The 23,258-nt window shown below is 43.9% G+C and overlaps 7 protein-coding genes across 7 annotated transcripts; 5 read left to right on the forward strand and 2 right to left on the reverse strand.

The window, feature by feature from the left end:
• Nucleotides 1-513: 513 nt before the first annotated feature.
• SAMD00019534_096960 (hypothetical protein) lies at nt 514-2,778 on the reverse strand (the record flags this gene model as incomplete). Its single annotated transcript, XM_012895163.1, has 4 exons — nt 514-1,233; nt 1,317-1,545; nt 1,623-2,544; nt 2,619-2,778. 4 exons carry the CDS (start codon nt 2,776-2,778, stop codon nt 514-516), a joined length of 2,031 nt encoding a protein of 676 aa, XP_012750617.1.
• Nucleotides 2,779-3,666: 888 nt separating this feature from the next.
• SAMD00019534_096970 (hypothetical protein) lies at nt 3,667-5,351 on the forward strand (the record flags this gene model as incomplete). The annotated part of the gene is made up of 2 exons (XM_012895164.1): nt 3,667-3,874; nt 3,946-5,351. The coding sequence occupies 2 exons, from the start codon at nt 3,667-3,669 to the stop codon at nt 5,349-5,351; spliced, it is 1,614 nt and encodes a 537-aa protein (XP_012750618.1).
• Nucleotides 5,352-7,556: 2,205 nt separating this feature from the next.
• SAMD00019534_096980 (hypothetical protein) lies at nt 7,557-7,968 on the forward strand (the record flags this gene model as incomplete). The annotated part of the gene is made up of 3 exons (XM_012895165.1): nt 7,557-7,650; nt 7,731-7,801; nt 7,888-7,968. 3 exons carry the CDS (start codon nt 7,557-7,559, stop codon nt 7,966-7,968), a joined length of 246 nt encoding a protein of 81 aa, XP_012750619.1.
• Nucleotides 7,969-9,421: 1,453 nt separating this feature from the next.
• SAMD00019534_096990 (hypothetical protein) lies at nt 9,422-10,643 on the forward strand (the record flags this gene model as incomplete). Its single annotated transcript, XM_012895166.1, has 2 exons — nt 9,422-10,198; nt 10,293-10,643. Coding segments are annotated over 2 exons (1,128 nt in total), but the record flags the coding sequence as incomplete, so codon positions are not given.
• A 786-nt stretch (nt 10,644-11,429) lies between these two features.
• On the forward strand, nt 11,430-15,818 carry SAMD00019534_097000 (hypothetical protein; the record flags this gene model as incomplete). Its single annotated transcript, XM_012895167.1, has 5 exons — nt 11,430-11,758; nt 11,828-12,875; nt 12,947-13,253; nt 13,324-13,787; nt 13,854-15,818. 5 exons carry the CDS (start codon nt 11,430-11,432, stop codon nt 15,816-15,818), a joined length of 4,113 nt encoding a protein of 1,370 aa, XP_012750621.1.
• Nucleotides 15,819-18,745: 2,927 nt separating this feature from the next.
• Nucleotides 18,746-21,060, forward strand: SAMD00019534_097010 (hypothetical protein; the record flags this gene model as incomplete). Its single annotated transcript, XM_012895168.1, has 3 exons — nt 18,746-19,403; nt 19,485-19,818; nt 19,890-21,060. 3 exons carry the CDS (start codon nt 18,746-18,748, stop codon nt 21,058-21,060), a joined length of 2,163 nt encoding a protein of 720 aa, XP_012750622.1.
• Nucleotides 21,061-21,116: 56 nt separating this feature from the next.
• On the reverse strand, nt 21,117-22,088 carry SAMD00019534_097020 (hypothetical protein; the record flags this gene model as incomplete). The annotated part of the gene is made up of 1 exon (XM_012895169.1): nt 21,117-22,088. A coding segment is annotated over one exon (972 nt), but the record flags the coding sequence as incomplete, so codon positions are not given.
• Nucleotides 22,089-23,258: the final 1,170 nt, after the last annotated feature.

Consider the following 23,258-nt stretch of genomic DNA (forward strand, 5'->3'; position numbering starts at 1 on the left):
ATATATGTGTTTGATTGATTTGATTGAATGTTTTGTTTGGTAGTAGGTATGGTGTCTATTGACATGGGTCACCATCAATAACAACAACACAACAATAACAATCACTCACACAGATGATGAGAACAAGTATCACCGACACACTCTCCTCTCCCTGTGAGGCAAGCAAGCTAGCAAGCCCACACTCGCAGGGACCTGCGAAGACGGGTCTTTTTGATGAATGGGTTGAGTTGTGTGTTTCTTGAGTGGACCCTTACTGAATTTGTGGTGGACCATGTCTCCCCATCGCAACCCCACATCCAATCAGACAGGTCGCCCTTTGTTTTATTGAACTTTAATTGAAAAGGGTGTGGGGTGTGATCACCCGATTGATGTGTGTTGTGGGATGATGTCAGACATACACTTGGCGATTGATGGGTTGAACATCAACCTTTGAGAGTTTGTTTGGCTGATTAGATTGATTGATTGATTTACTGAGATTGACCGTTGACAATGCCTTATGCCAAAGATCTGCTCTCATTCAGCTACCTCATCTTCTTGGTCGCCTTCGGCTGCTTCATCTCCATCTTCATCCTCGTCCTCATCCCCATCTTCCAAGTCTGGGGACTGGTACGGAACATACTCGTCATCATCAACCTCGCCTTCAATATCAGCACCTTCCACATCCTCCACATCCGCCACTTCTTCCACATCCTCCACATCCTCATCTTCGTCTGCGCTGCTTTGCTCCTCGTCTTGATCTTGATCTTGAACTTGGTCGTCATCATTATCATTATCATCATCGTTATTATCATCGTCATATGGTTGTGCTGCTGATATTGAGTTCACTCGGTCATCCTCTGCCTCTTGTTCCATTGATACATCGACCTCGTTGTCAGAGACTGGATCGGCATGTGGCTCGACAACCTCGGCGCCATCTCCATCCACAGACATGAGCGTGTCCTCGTCGTCTTGTGTCTCAAACTCAATGTCCTCGACCTTGTCAGGTACCGTGCAAAACTCGAGTGCACGTTTCGCCGGCAGGTAATGCGAGAATGAGAAGTCTGTCGAGAATGAGCTGGGGTTGAAGCAGTAGGTGCCCTCATAGTTGTGCTCGTACTGATTGAACTTGTCGCCCAGTACCAACACGTCTGGCAGTGGATACAACGACAGTGCATGATCATAATTCCAATATATCGGTCTAATCTCCAATGGCAGGTTACAAAGGTGAGCATTCTTGCATATTGATTCCAATACCTTGTCATTGAGTTTGAGTTTGAGTGATTGAGTTTGAGTTAATATGATTGATCATGTTTGAGTGATTGAGTGATGTTACTTACATGTTGGGTTATGTCCATCTGGTCGGCTGGCTCCTTTATACAGTGTCTTCGCACTTTATTTACAATGTCCTCACGGAAGACGATGATCTCTTGTGTGCAGTAACGTATTCTACAAGGGTTTGTTGTAAACACGCTGTTGGCTACCTTGGACTTGAATCCCTTTACAAACACATCAGGTATTGGGAACTTTGGAAGTATATTGATCAATGATCCTGCTGGATCAGTTGGTCTGATCAATGATGGAGGTGAGTTAGTGAGTATGATTGGAATGATTGGAATGATTCCAGTGAATGAATTATAACATACCCTGGAACAAAGATAAACTTGCTCTTGGCTAGGATGTTTGGATATCGCTGAATGAGTGCTGCCAGTTGGTCAAAGTAAGTCTTTAGACGATATTGTTTGCCGCCAATTAGTGGCTGCTCGGTAAAGTTGCCCATGAGGATGAAGGCAAAGGGTGGGATGTCCTTTAGGCCAAAGAACATGACGTTGAGCTTGCTCATGACGAGTGGCGAGTCGAGCCACACGTCCGACATGAACACCAGCGCGTTGGTCTCCATCGCCTGCTCGTACTCGAGAAGGCTGGCGGCCAGCTTCTCGTTGGGACGCTGGCCAAATGCGTCCAGGCCCTTGAGGAACCGCAGCGACTCCTGGCGATCCTCGACCACCGGCAGCAGGATCTCCTGCGCCACAAACACGCCGTCGACCAGCTCGCCGTACGCCTGCACGATCGAGTTCTCTGTAAGCATGCTCGAGACGAGCGCGTTGCTAATGTCCAGTGGCACATTGGTGGTGAGGTCCTCCAAGTAGTACCTGCCCTCGGTGATCTGTGAGATGGTGCCCAGCACGTATTTGGGCCCGGGATTGCCCAGGAGCGAGTTGAGCGTGATGATGGACTTGTGCTCGCGCGTGAACTTTTCATTGGGGAGGACTGGCGGCGAGAAGAACTGATGGCGCTCTACACGCTGCAGCACGTTGATGTAACGGCGTCTGTAGAGGCTGGCTTTGGCCAGTGCGTCGGCGTGCAGCGAGTGTGTGGCGTGTGATGCCGTCGCGCTGTCTGCATGTGCAACATACTGCTTCTTGTTATTATCGTACACTACCAAAGGGCAATCGAATGCCCCTATCACCTTTAGCACCTCTGTCTCCATTGCATTTATATCCGTATGTGTCTTGATCTCTGCCAAACATCGCTCCACTGATGCCCTGTCCACAAAGTTGCCATTCACTTCAAGTTCAATTCAATCATAAAGTTAGAATGTTAGATGGATTGATTGAATGATTGATTGATTAAAAGCATACATGTTGACTTGTCTATGTTGTCAATGATGATGGTGACCAACTCTAGTACCTTGTCTCTGTTGTCATTGAGCTCACCCAACAGCTTCATTGCGTCATTCTTGATGCTGAGTCCAGAGAGTTGGAATGCCTTTGTTATACTCTTCTTGAGTGGCAAGTCCATTGTTGTTGTTGTTGATTGATTGATTGATTGATTGATTGACTGGACTATCTATCTATAGATATCTAGTATGTATATATGTGTATATTGTAAACACACGAAAGAGATAAGTATCAGAATGAGTGATTAACTTGAAGTTATTGGCGCGCAAATTTGAAAACTATCACAAAGGGTAAAGACCCTTTTATTATTATGGGTCGATTTTTGGTAATAAGGTTGATTGAACAAGTCTGGTGTCTCAATAGATGCAATGAATAATTCAAACAATATAAAGAAGTCATGGATCTTAATATCTGCTCAAGTTTAAGTTAAGAATCAACATAATTGCCAAGTACGGTAGTTAGTTAGTGCCCAAGTAATCGCCAAAGTAATGAAGGTGGGTGCCTAAGTTTTCGATAGAGCCAAAGTATACAATGGTGGAGAAGGGAGAAAGTAATCGTCAAAGTATATTAGTATCTAACTAATAATGAACATCAACTTCTAACACATCAAATAAATAGAAACCTATTAATTAGTAACTAACTAGCTTTGATCAGAAGATTATGAGTGAGGGCAAGGGTTGGATTCAAAATGAAATACTCCAAAGGTTGCGACCAAACTCCCAAAAAACCAAGAGTTGGAATAATCAATAACACACACTCACAACACACCACAACCTCAATAATTTGTCGAGCATGCATGTCACATTCATTCACGCACACAAACAACAATACTCTCATTCTTTTTAACTGCTCTATCTATCTATTTATCTTGAGATACATACAATATTACATATTATAGTACTTTAGTAACAGTACCATTTTAGAATCAATCAATCAATCAATCAACCAATCTATATAAGTTAACTAGCATATATCTATTTATAAAGCTAGAAGAAAGGAATCAACAATCATGGAGAACAGACCATCATTCGATATATACTGCATGTTTATACATAGATTGAAGCAGAGATCATCTTTGGACTATAGAAACAAGCTGGCTCTGTTGGCAAAGGATCCATCAAGTCCACAGATGTTCCAATTCGCACAACAACTCTCTGACGTCTCAAAGCAATATGATACATTCTACTTCTCAGAGAAGGCAAGAGACTTGGCACAGAGTATGTATTGTGTACACTACTTACAATGAATACTCAATCCTAACATATATACACACAAACATTAACAACAGTTGATGTCAAGGAGTTGGTAAAGGCAACTGAGGACTATCTATCAATGTTGGGTGGATTCATTGGTGATACATTGGCTGCATCATCAGTGATGCCAACAGTCGGAAAGGTCAAGTCAATTAATGAGATTGATGATGACTACGAGAACAGTGACAAGGATGATGACAAAGAGGACAAGGATGAAAAGGAGGACGATGATAAAGAGGACAAGGAGGAGAAGGATGGTGACGACGACAGCAGCAGTGACAAAGAGGATGACAAGGATGACGATGACAAGGATACCAAAAAGGCCATCAAACAACAGGTCGAATCACTTCGTACTAGATTGCAATTCCAGTGGACTACTCTGGCTGGCCAGCAACGTGTGATCAAGTCGAGCGATGCATTGATGGAGATTGCCAACGTTGTATTCAATCTTGGCATTTGGTACATGGGCTACTCACAGTCGCTGCTGACCACCAACCAGAAGGAGGACGGCATCGAGGAGGAGGTGAGACAGGTGATCTACGACTACTTGCTTAAAGCCGCCGGATGCTTCCAATTCCTGCGCGACAAGGTGGCGCCCAAGTTGAAGAAGAGCGAGCGTGGCGTGGACTTTGGCGACTCGATGCTCAAGGCCCTCTTCCTCCAGGCGCTTGGCCAGTCGCAAGAGATCACCATTGGCAGAGCGTTCAAGAAGAACACGTCCACGTCGGTCATCTGCAACCTGGCCGTCGACACTTCCAAGATCTATCAAGAGGTGCTGGACTCGCTCAACACCATCGACAACCTGTTTGAGGCGCGTCTGGAGAAGCTGGTCGTGTTTATCAACTATAAGATGTCGGTGTACCAGTCGCTCGCCTACTATCTGGCCGCGTTCAACCAGAACGCCACACACAAGTACGGTGACGCCATCGTGTCTGGTCGCCAGGCAAGCTTCGCCCTCAAGAACGCCACGTCATTGATCGACACATGTGTCAGTGTGACAATCACGCGCGACGCCCTCAAAGGCCCAACCAACTATCTCAGCAAGATCCTGGGCACCGAGAACACAAGGTTCGAGCGTGAGAACACGGTCATTGGATACCAGACCATCCCAGACGAGGTGGTCGCCCTACCAGATGGAAACAGACTTGCCAAGCCCAGAGAGTTTGTCATGCCCCCAACCAACAGTGCCTGGGACGAGAAGACCTACGCCCTGTTTGATGCCAACAAGAAGCTGTCAGAGAGTGACATCACTGCATTGAAGGTGGTCTCGCCCAAACTAGAGTCGACCAAGGCACCAGCAGCTGCTAAAGAGTCCAAGGAGGAAGAAAAGAATGATTATGTTGAGGAAGCCGCTTCATCATCATCATCCTCGACCGCCACCCAGTCTGCATCCAACCAATCAAATGCCAAACCAGCAAAGAGTGGATGCATCATCAACTAATCACCTCATCACTTCCCCTCACCCAATTCCATCCATTCCAATTCATATTCCAATGTTGTTGTCGCTGTACCATTAATGAACCAACCCTTACCCTTACCCTTAACCTTGCCCTAACACACTTGTACATCTTAAGTTAGATAGATAGATATATATATATATATTGTCGACAAGTATTAATGGATGATGATCAATCATTGATTGATTGATTGTGATCATCCATCCAACTCTGGTACATTGACCTTGACGGTTTTGATCCAAAAGTTAACATAGTTGGTACCAGGTGTGATGTAACCGAATGATACGTTGGTGCCTGCACGGATCATGGTCTCGTACGTTGGTAGTTTGATGTCGCCTCCACCCACCCTTGTCACCTTCCACAACTCAGTGGTACCCATAGGCAACAACTTGTTGTCGATCAGAATATTATCAACTCCATCGGTCATTAGATTGAATATATCCACGTTGACCTGGACAACCTGTCTATTCAATCTTGTGTCTAGCCACTTATTAACCACTGATTGTGTTATATTGAATATTCTGGTCAAGTCACCTGGAATGGAATGGAGTTGGAATAAGTTGGATTAATATTAGGTTGATTGAATGAGTGATAGAGTGAATAATTGATTATTACCTTGGCAATATTTCTTTGGACCATTGGAGAAACATGTGTGACCAGGTGGACATGGCTTAGTACCACATTTAGGAGGACCTGAAGATAGGACCAAAGTCATTGATACCAAGAGGGTAACAATTATAAGGATATTATTATATTTGATCATTTTAAATATATTAATATTATACAATAACAATGAATGGATGGATGAGTGGAGAAAGAGTAGATTATATCGATATAAAGATATGGATAGATAGTAGATGAACAGATAGATTGATGGATTGAGTTGATTGATTTATTCCCTTGATTGTTTGATTGATTGATTGACGGATATTGATATTAGTGATGATAATCAGTAATATCACACAATATTAATACTATCTATTGTTATTATTACTATTCGCACTACGGATGGAGGAATGCGTCGTATCCGTTGGACGGCAGAGTTTGGCGCGTTGTCGGAGGAGTCGGATATTGGATAATGGAGTGTTGTTGTGACCCTTGACCATTCCAGAAAGGATCAACCTACAATCTCATCACAAGCACCAAGCCAAACCGGGTAACAAAGCTTGATCAATCAATCATTCATTCATTCCGACTTGTCGTAGTCATCGTCATCGTCAGTGTTTCCAGTGATGTGTCCAAATAAGATATTCTATTAATGTATAATCAGTATCACCCACACTGATTAGTGAGTGATACAGTTCTTAATATCACCATCACAATTTATATTATGAGTGTCATTCAATCATGTTCTCCCAAGTTCATCATCATCCAATCCAAACATTGATTGATTCATTCTTTCAGTCTCCATCCTACACCTCTCTCTTGATTAAGATGCTGACTGATACAATCCACATCCCATGTGACAATCATGATTGTCTTGTCTTGTCTTGTCTGACCAAACCATCAATGTTATAATTATAACCTATCACATGTGATATGAATGATCTGTGTTGATTTACAACAATACATACACTCACACTTTCGTCTTGATCATTAATTAACACACTATCACACACACAAATCACATGTCCAGTTCGTTAGAATAACTGACTAATTATATGTGTGTGTGTGTGATTGTTCGATACCAACTTATCTCTATCTCAGTCGAATCCTACCAACCCCGGACTCTTTGCATAGGTGGTAATTAATAACATATACACCTTTTGGTGGATACCCCTCACTTGACAAAGTGTCTGAATTGTTGACAAAAAAGACTAGAGGGCATGTTGGTGCCGAGTCCTGGAGGTGTATGAAAATAAATTATTATAATATCCAACCATTCATTGGTTCATTCAATTAATTGCTGTGTTGAAGAGCAAAGAAAGGAAAGAAGAAGCCCACTCTATCTATCTCACTTCAACACACAGTCATACACACCCACACTCACAACCCAACAACATTCATTCATTTCAATTATTCAAATTATTATTGTTGTTACCTTTACTTTACACACACACATACACATAGATATAAATAACTTTGTTGTGTTCACATCATCATCAGCATCATTCATTCATTCAATTCATTTGCAAATCAATCTTATAAACAAAGTTTTATTTACTTTTACTAATATACATACATAAATAATGGGAGCTGGAGATCACTTCTTGCCATCGGCAATTCCAAGTCTTGAGAAGAATGTTATGATTATCTGTGGAATCCTCGACTTCTTCTTGTTCGGTATGTTCATCTCATTCATATTCATTCTCAATCGATTGATCATTAACTAATTCATATTCATATTCATTCATTAATTGTAGGTATTGGAACTATCATTCTTGGTGTCTTGGATAACTGCAATGTTTGGTGTGTCTTGATTGGAGTCCTTCAGGTATGTATAATTCTTACATTGAAATGATTAAGAGTATGAGTATGAGTATGAATATAATCTTAACATACAATACTATACTATTTTAGTTGTGTCTTCCATTCGTTGGCTGGCTCTGGTCCATTATCTGGGGAGTTATTATCCTTCTCAAGGGTCTAGACAAGTGGTAATACGATAAACAACACGCAGTATGGTCACTCTTGGACAGTCGAGTGTCGACCAGTGAACAAATACAATTAAACTTTTATCACCCTCTTTTGTACATCTTCTTCTTCCTCTTCCTTCCTTCCTTCCCTCTTCTTCCCCTTTCGTCAAAGCAAGGCTAGTCAGTCAACCAAGCAAACACCAATTCGATTGAACATTCGGTCAGCACCGCCCATCTTTACCTTGTGATTGATTATGGATTGACCATCAGACCAATAGTCTGGTCTGTTTTTGCAAGGTGGGAATCAATCATTTATTTTTTTTATTTGATCAATTTACATTCTTGTTGATGGGTGTGAGCCCACTTTGTTTGGGTCAGGGACACGAACACTGACTGATCAGAGTTCTGTTTACCAAGGTGGAGAGAAGGTGAAGAAAAACAAGGAAACGACGTAGTCAACAACACCCAGAACAACATCAATCAAATATTAGCAATAACACTTTAAAAGGAACACAAGGTACACTACTACTACGATTACTATTACTACTTATAACATCCAACTTTGGCTAGAACTAGCAAACAAACATGTTTTGGAAGGTATTCTATCAGCATTTGATTCAGTACAGACATGTCACCATCCATCACACATTCATTCATTCATTCATTCATTCGATCGATCAATCACACAATACAACACAACCCATTCATATCCCCCACTATGTTATTGTTGTTGAATACAACTAGGTAGATGGATATATTTAGTAACATTCGAGTTAAGGAAGTAAACAATTCACACTACGCGTGTGTTTATGTTTCTGTGTGTGATCACTCCCTTCAATCACTCATCACACTCACACTCGACATCAACCCCAGACATCAACACTCTACAACCTCAATGTATTGGAATACATAAGGTACACACACACATTGATGGGATGGAATACCATCAGTCGACTACCACTACCACCCACCCTCTGTCTGTCCCGGACTGACACCCATCACTCGAGTTGGTGATTGTTTATGTGTGTGTTATGTGTTATGTGTGTTTCTGCGTTTGTGTGATTGATCATCACCAATTAGAGCAATAGTAGTAGATATAGGTGTTAGGAGTTGGCATGGCATGGCATGTTCATTAACTGGAGAATGACCCATCCGGATGGTGGATGGCGGATGTCGGACGTCGGATGGGTTGGTCAGTCAGGCAGGCAGGCAGTCAATCAATCAATCAATTAGTCAGGCAGGCAGTCTGTCAATCAATCACACGATCACGTACCCTCACTCTCACTATCATTCTTGATCAGTTGAGGTTGTTGGAAGTTTAGTTTGTGAGGTGGACAACATCAAACACAACATATTATCATACCGTAAATCATTCAAATCAATCAATCAATCAAGATCAAGATATACTAGATATATAATAATTTATAGTTTGGCATCAATCCATCCATCCATCATCCATCAATCAATCAAACCTACACTCATACACACACATGTCCGGCCCCAAACAACTTGCCAGAGCATACTCTAAAACATTGAGCTCATTCTTACTATTACCAAAGTCTAGCAAACCACACAAGATGGGATCGTCATCATCAAAGTCGACAGGACATAACTCGGCACCAGTTGGCTTCACACCCAGCGCACCCACATCAGTCGATTACCGCTCAAAGCCAATCCTCGACGAGATTGGCACGACGAACCACGGCGGCATCGAGGTGTCCAAGAGCGTGCTGGACTTTGCCCTTGGCGAGCGTCCATGCCCGCTCAAGACGTCTGTCCAGGACCAGTTCACAATCACCAACCTCAGCCGCAACAAGCTCAAGTTCACGTTTGAGCCATCACTGCCCAAGGAGTTCCAGCTCAGCTTCAGCCCGGCGACGGGCGCCCTCGAGAAGGGCAAGTCCAAGGTGGTCAAGGTCAAGCTGATCGTCAACCAAAAGATCAACGCCAATCACAAGGCTGTGCTGCGTCTTGAGGGCGGCGTCAGCCACTTCCTCACGGTCAAGATCCGTTGCGAGACGGGCGTGTTTGGCGTCGACCCTGTCGGTCTGGACTTTGTCGAGGACGAAGGATATCGCGTCCCCTCCATCCTAGCACAGATGAAGCGATCACTTATCGAGTATGGAGGTCTAGAACAAGAGGGACTCTTCCGTCTCGCTGGCGAGCAGACCGAAATCCGCAAGATGAAGGAACTAATGAACAAGAATGAGTTCTCCTCAAGCAATGACATCAACACAGTAGCATCATTGATAAAGGTATGGTGATGGCCCACCTCAGCTGAGGCTATGCGTGTGGACCCCTTACCCTAACCCTCGCCCTCAACCCTCGACAACCCTCGACCTCTTGTAGATTTGGTACCGCGAGTTACCATCACCAATCTTGAACTCAGTACCAACTGAGAAGATATTCCATTGTGGCGATGTTGATGAATGTGTGGAGGCGGTCAACAGACTGCCAGAGATGCAAAAGAATTTGTTGGATTGGCTAATGGACCTTCTCATTCAAGTGGCCTCATACTCGCGTATCAACAAGATGACGCCACAGAATTTGGCCATTGTCGTGGCGCCCAATCTATACGACGTGTCGACTTCCAATCCGATGGAGGGACTAGTCCTGTCACAAAAGTGCGTTCAATTCCTCCACAATGTTCTCACACATAAGATATCCCAGATGAATAGCCGTTCAATCTCTGTTGGCGTTTGATGAGCGAGAGACATAACATACTGTGTATGGTATACCATGCATGCCATGTATATTGGATCAAATAGGCGAACGAACGAACGAGAGCGAACGAACGATCATCATCATCAATGTAGCATACATCAATCAATCAACTAGACATGGACATGGACATACATACACAGACATATTTATATTCATATTTATACACATATATTATCATTCATTCAATCAATCATTGTACATTGGACATTGGATATTGGACATTGGACAACAACAACACATGTGTGGAGAGCGCACAATGTGCTCCACCCTTCCAGTGACTTCCAATGAGGCGACATCATCCATTCCCCAACCCAAACACCTATCATACCATCATTCATATGTACACTACACTACTTACTTCCAGCAGCAGCAGTCACACACCAACCAATCGTTGGAATAATAAACCATCGTATCGTAATCATCCATTTACCCATGTCCAGGTTTGACAAACTTGACTCATCAATTTACAGGAAATGAGCAGTTGAGTTTTGTTTGATCCTGATTTTCTCACACATTTGGGAACTTATGACACTCATCAACTTCATTCACACATTAACAAGATCTTGTTACAGATACCAATAGGCATTGTCATACATTGACATTGCTCATTCCCATGTTGATGAACAATACTGGTAATAGTAGTAGAAGATGAATGTTACAAACTCATTCACTCCAAGCAAGACATTGTTGTTTTCAAACAATAACAACAACAATAACAATAATCTCAACAACAGTAGTAGTAACAGCTTTAAATCAAACTTAATGAAGAGTTCATCATTAGCTCCTAATCAACAACATCAACAACAACAATCTAATACGAATTCGAATACGAATAATCAACAGTCATTGAAACAAACATTGATACAAAGATATACGACCTCTTCATCTTCATCATTGACAAGTAGTAGTTTACATAACAATGATACATTCTTTGGAAAGAGTAGTATAGCACAATCTTCTAGACAAGATGAGCCATTCGATCCATTTGGTAATGGCACTGTACTGCCTCAAAGTACAACTTCCAAGAAGTCCAAGGCTATTCAAAAGCAACAACAGAATCAACAGAATCAATATCAACATCAACAGCCCAAGTATGTTGGACATAAACATACACCCTTTGCGGCTGTGTCTGCGCAGCCTCCCCGTTCTACTACTCCTAGTGTTGCTGCTGCAGCACAACAGCAACAACAAACAATGGACGCACATGTAGATAGTACATTCGAGTTTGAGTTTGATTTCTCTGATGTTATTGGCGACACATCATCTACAACATCCACGACAACGACATCAACTTCATCGACTGCGATGAACACAGCAAGATCCAACAACAACAACAACAACAACAAAACTCAATCAAAGAAACCACAACTTCAAACAGATGTTCGATACTCTGATCGACCACCTGCACAGTTTCAATTCCCTTCAATCCAACTGGACAGCCCGCCCGAGACGGACGAGGATGCACTCGACACGTATATCTATCCCGACAACATGACTGTGCGCGACTATCAGTACAACATTGTCTCCAACGCATTCTATCGCAACACAATGGTCTGCCTCCCCACGGGCCTGGGCAAGACATTCATCGCCTCGGTGGTCATGATGAACTTCTACCGATGGTTCCCTCGCTCAAAGATCGTGTTCATGGTGCACTCGCGCCCACTTGTCTCACAGCAATACGAAGCATTTCATCAGATCACTGGCATACCACTTAGCGACACGGTCGAGTTCACGGGCAGCGTCAAGGCACAGCTGCGCGTCACTGGCTGGACCAAGAAGCGCATCTTCTTTCTCACGCCTCAGATCCTTGCCAAGGACATTGAGGCGGGCCGCTGCGACCCTTCAAACATCTCGCTGGTCGTGGTGGACGAGGCGCACAAGGCCAAGGGCGAGTACTCGTACTGCACTTCGGTGCAGATGATTGCCAAGGCCACACGATACTTCCGCATCCTCGCATTGACAGCGTCACCTGGCAGCACAAAGCAGTCGATCCAGACTGTCATTGACAACCTGCTCATCTCAAAGATGGACATTCGCACGGAGAAGTCACTGGACATCAGTCCCTATGTACATCAGAAGCAGATCGAAGTCATTGTCGTGCCCATCACCGCGCAGATCCAACCACTCCTTGACCTCCTGAATAGAGTGAAGCAGATCCCCTACAACAACCTAAACAAGTCTGGTGCATGTCGCAAGCCACTCGATCAAGTAAGCATCCATCACGTCAAATCAATCAATCATTCCCACTCATTCACTCATTCAATCAATCATACAAATAGATCAGCATGGGATTCGCCATTCAAATGAGAGAGATAATGATGAAGAAACAAGAGAAGAACTTTGGATTGTTTAACAACTTCACAGCATTGATCAATCTATGTCGAGCTTCAAACACACTGATCAAACATGGCCTGGACTACTTTTATGATATCATCAAGGGCTTTGGTGCCAAGAAGACCAAGCCAGTCGTTGAGATACTTGGTTCGCGTGATTGGAATGACATGATGACGTTGGCAACGTCAATGACAGGCAAGGTCACTCATGGCAAGCTGAACAAGCTCTGTGAAGTGATCACTGATCACTTTAGTAAGTATATTCATTCATTCAATCTCGCCCGCCCAACAACACACTCACCCAAACAATCAATCAAACAAAGCAAACTCAACTGAGACATCGACAAGAGTAATGGTGTTTGTGGAGAATCGTGCAACTGTACAAGAGATTATCAATCATATTGGCAAAACCACATCGTCTATGATCAAGGTAATGCCATTCATTGGTCAGGCACAGGGCAAGAACTCGAAAGGACTCAATCAGACGGAGCAGGCATCTATTCTCAATCGTTTCCGATCGGGTGCCTATAATACATTGGTGGCAACATGCATTGGAGAGGAGGGTTTGGACTTTGGAGAGGTGGATCTCATCATTTGCTACGACACACAGCAGTCAACCGTCAGGAACATCCAGCGTATGGGCAGAACAGGTCGCAAGCGTAAAGGAAGATGTGTTGTCCTATTGTCGGCTGGCGTCGAAGAGGACATCTATCACAACTCCAAGTCCAAACTAGACTCAATCACAAAGGATATGAATGTATTCGTATTCCATCGATCTGAAAGAATGGTAAGTTTGACATCCATTCATTCATTCGTTCATTTATCCACTCACTCAATCAATCAATCAATATAGTTACCCGATGGACTATGGCCAAGGGCGGAGTATAGAAAGGTGGACAGTGTTGAAAGGCATGCCGCGACTGCCATGGGCCATGATGGCAAGGTAAAGAGAGTTAAGAAGAGATCAGCATTCTTGACCAACGAGGAGATAAGGTACTTGGACAACAATTATAAGGATGCTTCCACGATCAATGTCCCACTGGATCTTCAACGATGGAGTCACTTGAACAACATTGCAACGCCTACTCATCAGGTCGATCACTCAGTGTGCACCAACATCATGGTATCAATCTATGAGAGCATCGAGCGCAACAAACAGTCCGAGCTCGATTCCATCATGAGCCAATACTACAAGAACGTCGGTGATGGTGTTGGTATGGGCATGGGCAATGGCATGGACATAGACAAGGACAACTCATCGGCACCAGCATTCAATGATTACAATCCAAGTGTGCCCTCACCAGAGATTGATCGTCATGATCGACTCCATCAGGAGCCAATACGTGTCGACATTGATATTGATAATCAAGAACATCATGATCAACAGGCTCCGCCAAATGACAACACCATCGACTTTGACTTTGACGACTTTGGTGGTGATGTCCCTTCACCACCAACTCCACAACCGACCAAGGCATCGACGTCGTCTTCCCCAATCAGACTGTTCCTACCGCCAGACTTAGGTGACATTGAGGTGCCAGTAATCTTGGACCCAATAGTCATTCGAACACCTCCATCATTTCGTCCACCTGCCAAATCGTCCACAATGCCACCAACAACGGTGGCATTCTCACACTCTGATACGTCCACGCCAGCCAAGCCCATGAGCAATGTGGACAAGTCGAGTCCTGTACATGTATCACCAAACAAGCCATCCACATCTTCCTCCTCCGCCTCTGTTGTTGTCGCCAATGACGTGCGCGTAGTTGTATCCACGAACACGAATCCAAACCCAAGCAACAGCAGCAGCAATGATGAGATTATCGCCAGGTCACCTCCTCAACATTCTTCATCACCGTTGAACATATCATTCACAACACCTCAAAAGCCAGACAAGGATCGCAACACATCAAGACTGCTCAAGAAGTGCGCAATCAGTCCAATCAAGAGAAAGAAGGTCCAACAGCAGCCACAGCAGCTTCCAAAGAGGAAGCTCGATGACTCGCTGCTTGAGGAGAGCAGTGGCGTCACGGACGAGAACTCGTCCCCCGTCCAGAAAAGAACCAAGCGACCACGTATCAAGGACAGGGTTCTCAATCTCTTTGAGCTCGAGGCAGATGATGAGGACGAGGACGATAGCTTGGACAGTGGCGATGAGAACATGGATGACTATGACGTCAACGATTCATTCATTTGTGATGACACGCCGGAAGATTCGATGGACACCTCACAAGACTCACAAGCGACCCAGGCTGCCAAGAAGAAGAAGCAGGAGAAGAAGAAGATGTCCATGCAATCCATTTACATGCGTTCGTTGCTAAGCCAAAACGAGTTTGACGGACGAGGACGAACCAATCTCGGGGGCTTCATCTTTAAGCCCAGCACAAACCCGTCCAAGAACAAGACCCCCATTCTCCGGCCACCGCCATCACTTCTCCCACACATCGACTCTGAAGAAGAGGAAGATGTTGGAGATGATGCTGGAGATGGACAGCCTGCGGTTGCAAGCGATGAAGTGGATGATGACGATGTCGTGGCCAACACACAAGAGGAGTTGGATAGCAGTGTAATCACGAGCTCACAACAACAGCAGAACAACAAGGTACCAACAGCAGTAGCACCGGTGACATCGCTACCTTTACAACTCGGCGACCTCAACAACAACAACAATAGCACGAACACCAACAGCGACGTGCGACCTGACAGCGAGATGCCTGAGCTCAAACGATTCGGGTCATCCACATTCAACAAAGAGTTCAATGTCAACGTGTGGAACGGAGACAAGGACCAAGATGGATATTGGTCAGATTCAGACTGATCTTTATTCCTTCCATCTTTCATGTCGTGTATTTTTTAAAAGGCCTCAACACTCGGCCAAGCAAAGTGGATCAGTTTGGTGGCCTCCGTGCTCCACCTGCCCATGGGATTGTCACGTGACCAACTAGTTGTGTTTGCACAAAGTTATTGCCCAATAGCCTCAGCGCCCCCATAACCACTTCGCAGAATGATGTAATCACCCGGCAAATCACAGATCCACAAAGCCCTTTCAGTGTCTTTTCGTTTGGCCCGCACCACTACACACATAAGTTGATCACTCTGATCTTGTGTAAGTGTTTGTGTGTGTGAGGATGGTGATCAACCTCGTTGTAAACTGGGTAGATGAATGGAGTGAAGAGGAGAACATTTAAACTAAACTCTCAACCTCGAGTAACAGGTCTGCAGCCGTTTGAACAAACAAGGCTTATGTTGGTGGATGCCAAACTTACATCGTCAACACACACACATGTAACATACTAGATTAGAGTTGCGCGCAATGTCGTTTGGGAATTCCACAGGTTACTGATTGATGGCCATCAAACAAACATTCATTCCCGTTAAGGTTGTCATTTCATAATGCATTAAGRAATGAATGATTGAATGAACATGTTTCAGATCGGGTATCATCAACAACAACAATAACAACAACAGCAACATTATTACCCAATAAACAGCATCAGGTGCAGCCCCTATCCATGCATTTAGCACCTGGCTTCGCGAACAATGTCATTCCCAAAGTAGCACCTAATAGGGCCAGGACTCATAAGAGGCCTCATTATTACCCCCTACCACCATAACACTCATTCGAACAATGTGCTGATCACTCTCTCTGTCAACCAGCCCCAAAGTCAGTAGTCCATCCTACATATTTACTTGTCCTGAAGCAATCTGAATGCGGGTGTGATGATGGATTGGATGAATGGAAGTAAGAGTATGGATTGATTGATTGATTGATTGATGGTGATGGAATGGATTAATGCTTTGGTTATTCCTCAGCTGATGCCAAGTGGTACCCTACACTCTCACTCACTCACTCACTCATTTGCAACTTCCAAAGGGAGAGGGATACTTTACATCTCCTCTTCCTTCTCCTCCTTCTAGTCCTCCACTCACTCAATCAATCAATCATATCCTTCACATAACGGTAAGACTTAGAACAAAGACAAAGTGACCTTGACCTTATAATGTTTGATCATCATTATCATCAACCCTTGTCATATTCAATCATTCACTCATCCATTCTTTGAACAATCAATCAGAAACATAGAGTACCTTATGATATATCCAACAACATTCACCTTGTTAGACTACTTGAAGATTCAGTCCAATTCATTCATTCATTTATTCATTCAATAGCTCATTGATCACAAAGGTAATGTATAATACTTCACTCAATGTATGTTTGCTCATTAGTTATTGTTGGGGCTTCTTGAAGATTCATCAAGACCTCATTCCATTTCCACAATGTTGTTGGATATCGTCCATTCTATTCTTTTCAAACAAAGTTATAACAATCATCAAACCACCTGACGACCTTCACCTGCATCATCAAGAGTGAAGGTTCACTCCATTCCTTTTATGGTGAACAAAGATGACATATGGTGTAATTGTTGGGGGACGTCCCATCATCCTTTCTACAATCCATCCATCAATCCATTCATCAAATCAAGACATACACCTTCCATTTTAGTTGTATTGGTAATCCAAGGTTGGGCATGTCTGTTAATAATAACATCATCAACAACAACAACAACAAGTGCAAAGGCTTGAATGGAAACCCTTCCTTTGGGTGGACTACAGCAACAACAACAATCTCACAATCACACACTCACTCATTCATTCACCAATCACCAATCACCAACAATAATGAGAGTGTGATTGATTGAGACACTCAGACTGACTGGCTGGCTGATAGCTTGACTGACTTGGTCAAATCAGTGAGTGGTCCCATCAATCATTCATTCAATCATAAAGACAACCAAGCAATCAATCCAATCAATCAACCAAACAATCACATGATCAGACACACTCACACACACACACCAAAACACACCCTCACATGGCCTGAGGGCTTGTTTGGTGTCAACACACGAAGACCCATTTGTCACCTTTATGCTGCCAAATCCGGCGTCGATCACCCCGCTCAGCGTGCCAACATCGAAGAAACCCCATGATCATTGTGGCAATGACATGCACGCCCACAACATCAGCGCTACGCCCATCAATCACTTATCATCTGATCAGAAAGAGTGGTCACTCTCTTCTTTTAAATACGAGAAATGGGTATCCGTATGCCACTTAACAATGTTGTGTTTGTTTCTGTGTGTGTTTGATTGTTTGATCATATCTCAAAGTGATGGAGGAGGAGGATGAGGAGGAGTGGCCATCACTCGATTGACATCTCTTGAGAGGAGTGTTTGTTGTGTTTGTTACCCACGCTAACTAGGTCGTGTCCGTTGGCTATAAGTCTACCTTTAACCCTACACCTCTCACACCATCCATCCATCCATCCTACTGGCCGTTACGCCTCTTGGTTTGGTTTCCTTGGTGCGGTTCTTACCTGTCATCACTCCTCCTCCTCCTAGGATATTACTCATATTAATTAATATTACTTGTACTTCTTCTTCGACACATCATCTTATAATCCACACACTCACCAGGCCTTCTGGCCACCACGTGACACCAACACACAACTCGGCCAGTCCGACCTTTCCTTCGACCATAATATTGTATTAACACTCCATCAATCAATCAAACAGAGACATAATCAAACAATCAATATCAATCAATCACAACAACAATATTTATTATTTATTTATTTTATTTAATTTAGTTCCAGAAATTCAAACAATCCAATTCAAACAATCCAATTCAATAATCAATCAATCAATCAATCCAATTAATTAGAACTTTAAAGTTGGCAATATGATGTCCAACTCATTGCCTAACAACACGGGGACGGCAGCCAATGGTGGTGGCGCAACACCATACATAGATATGCATGCATTGCAACATCAACATCATTTGCAACAACAGCAACAACTCCAAATCCAACAGATATTACTTTATCAGCAGCATCAACAACAACATCTCCAACTCCAACAATCAATGATGCAATATCAACAACAACAACAGCAACAACAGCAACAGCAACAACTTATGCAGGTTCAGGTTCAGGTTCCTCATCAGCTGACAACAAGTCCTACACCACCGCCAGCCCCGCCTCTTCCAACTCCACCACCTCCAATATCACATGCCAAAGAGTCAATCAAGTATAAACTTCTGAATAAAGGGCTTAACGGAGGTGGCAATTCAGTAGGGACAGCGGCGGCATCAACAACTTCATCAACATCATCACCTTCACAAGGATCATCATTATCCTCATCAACTTCATCACCATCACTCCAACACCAGGAACATTCATCGCCAACCATTTTAAGCCCGAGGAAACCAAACAACCTCAACGGCAACTCCTCCCCTAACTTCACAAACTATTCACCATCTCCCCTATCACTGGCACATCTTGCCATTAGTCCACAGATGTCATATTACCAAGGAACCTTTCCACCGATACCCTATTCACTAGGTATGTCCCCGTTTAGCCAACCCAACAAATCTATCAATCAATCAATCATATTGTTAACATATTCCAACCCATAATATATAGTACTTAATCCACAATATTATCCAATGTATCATACTATTAGTAGTAGTCCAATGGGACCACCATCATTGGGCTCATCACATGAGACTATGAGGAGCAGATCGTTGGACGAGTACACTCCACCTAGTTTGGCACCAGACAGTCCTGATCTTGGCAAGTTCAAACCAATCAATTTCTCTGCTCAACGTTTAGTCATTGGCAATTGGGACCTAAACTGCAAGTCATTGGACATCACCGCCAAGATCTATTTCACCAAGAAGCAACTAGTATGGGAGCTACTCAAAGTCAACACCAAGTACAAGATTCAAATATCATTCGCAGACATATCATCCATGGTGTAAGTACTCATTATCAACCAAGCTAAAGACCATTCAATCATTAAACCTGGAACTATCACAATCATAACAGAGTCACTGATTTAAACGCAGAGTCACTATCACTCACAATTGAGTTGTCAAGAGTACCAAAGTTCTTTAAGGAGATCAACCCTCAACCAAAGAAGAATACAACTTGGATTGGATGTGGCGACTTTAGTCCGAGGTACCAGGCCTCGGTCTACCGACGCCAGACACTCTACGCCAAGAAGGCCAACATCACCAAGCATCTTGAGAAGCTGAGGAAGTCCGATGTGACAATGAACAAGTATCTCCAAGAAAACAGATTCTCCACCGATGCCCTCTACTTCCCTGGTGAAGATCCCAACTCCCCAGACAACTATGTAATCACTCCACGCGGCACCCGTACCGCCACCCCCATATCAGCCCAAACAAACAACGGCTCTTCCACAACATCAACATCAACAACAGATCACCAACTACAACAACAACAGAATCAATCACAGCAACATGCCTCCACCAACAACAATGATATCATTGACCAACCAGCCTTGTCATCCAGCCACCAAGAACTATCGTCTGACTCGGCACCTCATTCACCCTCGACATCAAGCTCACAGCCAAGCGACTTCCAGGTGCCACCCTTGCCAATGTCCAATCCATTGTCACTATGGTCTGCCTTTGAAGGCGACGGCATGGGTATGGGCTTGGGGATGGGACTACTCCCAAGCAACCCATTCATACAACCCAATATGGACAAGATGTCCAATGCACTACTTCCTGATATTGTCCAACAGAGTGGACATCAATCACATCAAACAACACCGACCTTCTCCGAGATGTACTATCCAGAGATACCATGTCATGTATATAATCCAAACATGTATCTCCAAGGCCATGTCCAACAAGGCAATGGCAGTGTCCACCTCAACACCATGGACGCCATGCACATGATGGGCGGCTTCACAATGGGCAATCACCAAGACGACAACTACCATATGTCGTATCCAGTGGCGCCAGATACATCATCGCCATCAACAACCACTACCACCACAACTAGTACAACTACAACAACCGCAGCAACAACAACACCAACTCAACTGACAGCAATCAACAACATTGGGTCGACCTCTTATGATGGTCTCATGTCTCCACATACAGCCAAAATGTCACCTGGCGGCAACAGACATCATCCATATTCACCGGGCACCATGCACCTTCAATCAAGAACAATGAATGAATAAATGATTGAATGATTGAAGATAGTAGTTCATTGAGTGCGAGTGTGTGATCAACCGAGATGCTTGAGTTTGATATCCTTGATGGTCTCGAGTAGACCTACTTTGCAGTCCTTGGCTGTCTTGAATGGTTGGTCGAATGGCACACGCACATCAAGCCACTCTTCCGTACCTTTGCGCTTAGCAATGCAGTTGAAGCCAGCACTGTCTACAAAGTACACGAAAGCCTCATCGATCTGAATGTCTCCATACTGCTCGCAGATGATGCGTAGTGCTTCATGGTGCTCGCCATTGAGTGTCTCGATTACATCGCGTGATTCGACACACACCTCGTCGACAGTGGCTGCGTCAAAGTCGCGCATGTTGACACGAGTGGTCGACTTGCGCTCGTAATGATAGATGTCAGCAATGTCTATTTGATACAATGAGTAGTCGCCGCTATCGATCATCCTTGCTCCGCCAGGGTGTTTGGCCAGGAATGATGTCCTGGCCTCAGCCTTCTTGGCCTCATCGTCAATACGTGTGATCCTGCCGCCAAAGTTGACCCTATTAAGCGCGTAGACGGCGGGTGGTCGCTCCTTTGGCGTCAGTGGGTAGACGACCAGCGATACCTTGTTGAAGTGTTTAAAGTGTGCCAGATGGGGATCGTCCTTCTTCAGCAGAATGACCGGTGTCAGCTTGTTGTTCTCGCCATGCACCACGCTGTAAGGGACGATTGAGCCGTAGACTGGTGACGATGCCTCTGACTCCATCTTTGCCAGCATGTTCACCGATGACAATGTGCCAGACTTTCTCATCAGCAACAGTGAGCGACAAAAGTCTGGACGATCCAATGGTGATGTACTTGGTCCAACCTTTGACTCTTCCTTTGGTGTCTCTCCACTATACATATCGAGATACTTGTCGCCAGTGCCCTTTGGTGGAGGTGTCTGTGTCTTTGTATTTGTATTCATATCCTGTGCACCTTTTGGCGGTGTTGTAGTTGTAGTGAATCTACATCGTTGTACATTGTTGTTTAAGTGACGATGATTTATGTATGAAGATGAAGAAGTGGCGAATGCATTGGTAGTATTGATAATCCTGACCTTTGTCAGTACATTCATGTGAAGTCTTTGTAACATGTTATCTCTCTCTCGCACTCTATTTATACACTAACAACTCAATCCAATGCCACCCTCCTTTCATTCGTTTAGCTCGTGTGTTTGGCAACACTTGTGTCGCTTGTTTGTTTGGCGACGAAGTTCATGTTTTCAAAGAAGAAGTAACGAACCCTCAATCATACACTCAACCATTCAATTCATTCTTGCACTCATTCACTTATTCAAACCCTCTATCTATCTCTATATCTTATATTTGGAAACAACTACGAGATAACTTGAAGTGAATGAAGTTTGCGATGATCGTCTTAGCGTAGAAAGTGGGAAGTAGATGTTGTGTAGATTGACCATTATTTACTCAACCTTACACCAAAGTGACATGCCCAGGTCATTCTACAAAGCCAAAGACCAACAACAAGCCAATGAAAAAGCCAAAGCCAACCAAGCCATGTCAGTCCATCCAAGATGATCGCGATCTCCAACACACATGACACAAACGCGCAAGTTTGATTGGCAGTAGTTGTATGTTGGGTTGCAGGTGTACTCGTCCGCTTTAATGGATGTATAACTACAAACCAGAAGTTTGTCCGATAGACTCCAGACGTCAGCCAACTCTGCAACAAACAAACAAACACTTTGGGTCCAACCTTTGACCAATGCCATGCATCCTTGGCAAGGGTCTCATCCCAAAGGTGTTGTCAACAACGACTGTCTTCCATCACGTTCTTCGCCAAATGTGGATGTCAACACAGCTTCGTACAGACTTACATTTATACATCAAATATCTGTTGATGGCTGGATGGTAAATGATTCATGAATGCCCAACATACCAAGACACATTTAAGTAAGCAATAAGACATCGGGCCTGACCTGGCCTCGAACATGGCTACCCTTTGACTGGTAAGAGGGGTACGAATCACGATGGGACTTTCATACAACCATTCAAATTATTCATTCATTCATTAATTTGGTCAGTCGAGTCCACTGGCTGTTCTGAACGAGGACCCGACACCAACTTCACCATCCATCTCTCCTGCGATGGTCTGGTCGACCTGACCAAAAATATCTCTCTCTGAATGACGTTCACTTTCCTAAACATCGCGCGAG

Source organism: Acytostelium subglobosum (genome assembly GCF_000787575.1).
Source record: "Acytostelium subglobosum LB1 DNA, scaffold: scaffold23, whole genome shotgun sequence".
Lineage (NCBI taxonomy): Eukaryota > Evosea > Eumycetozoa > Acytosteliales > Acytosteliaceae > Acytostelium > Acytostelium subglobosum.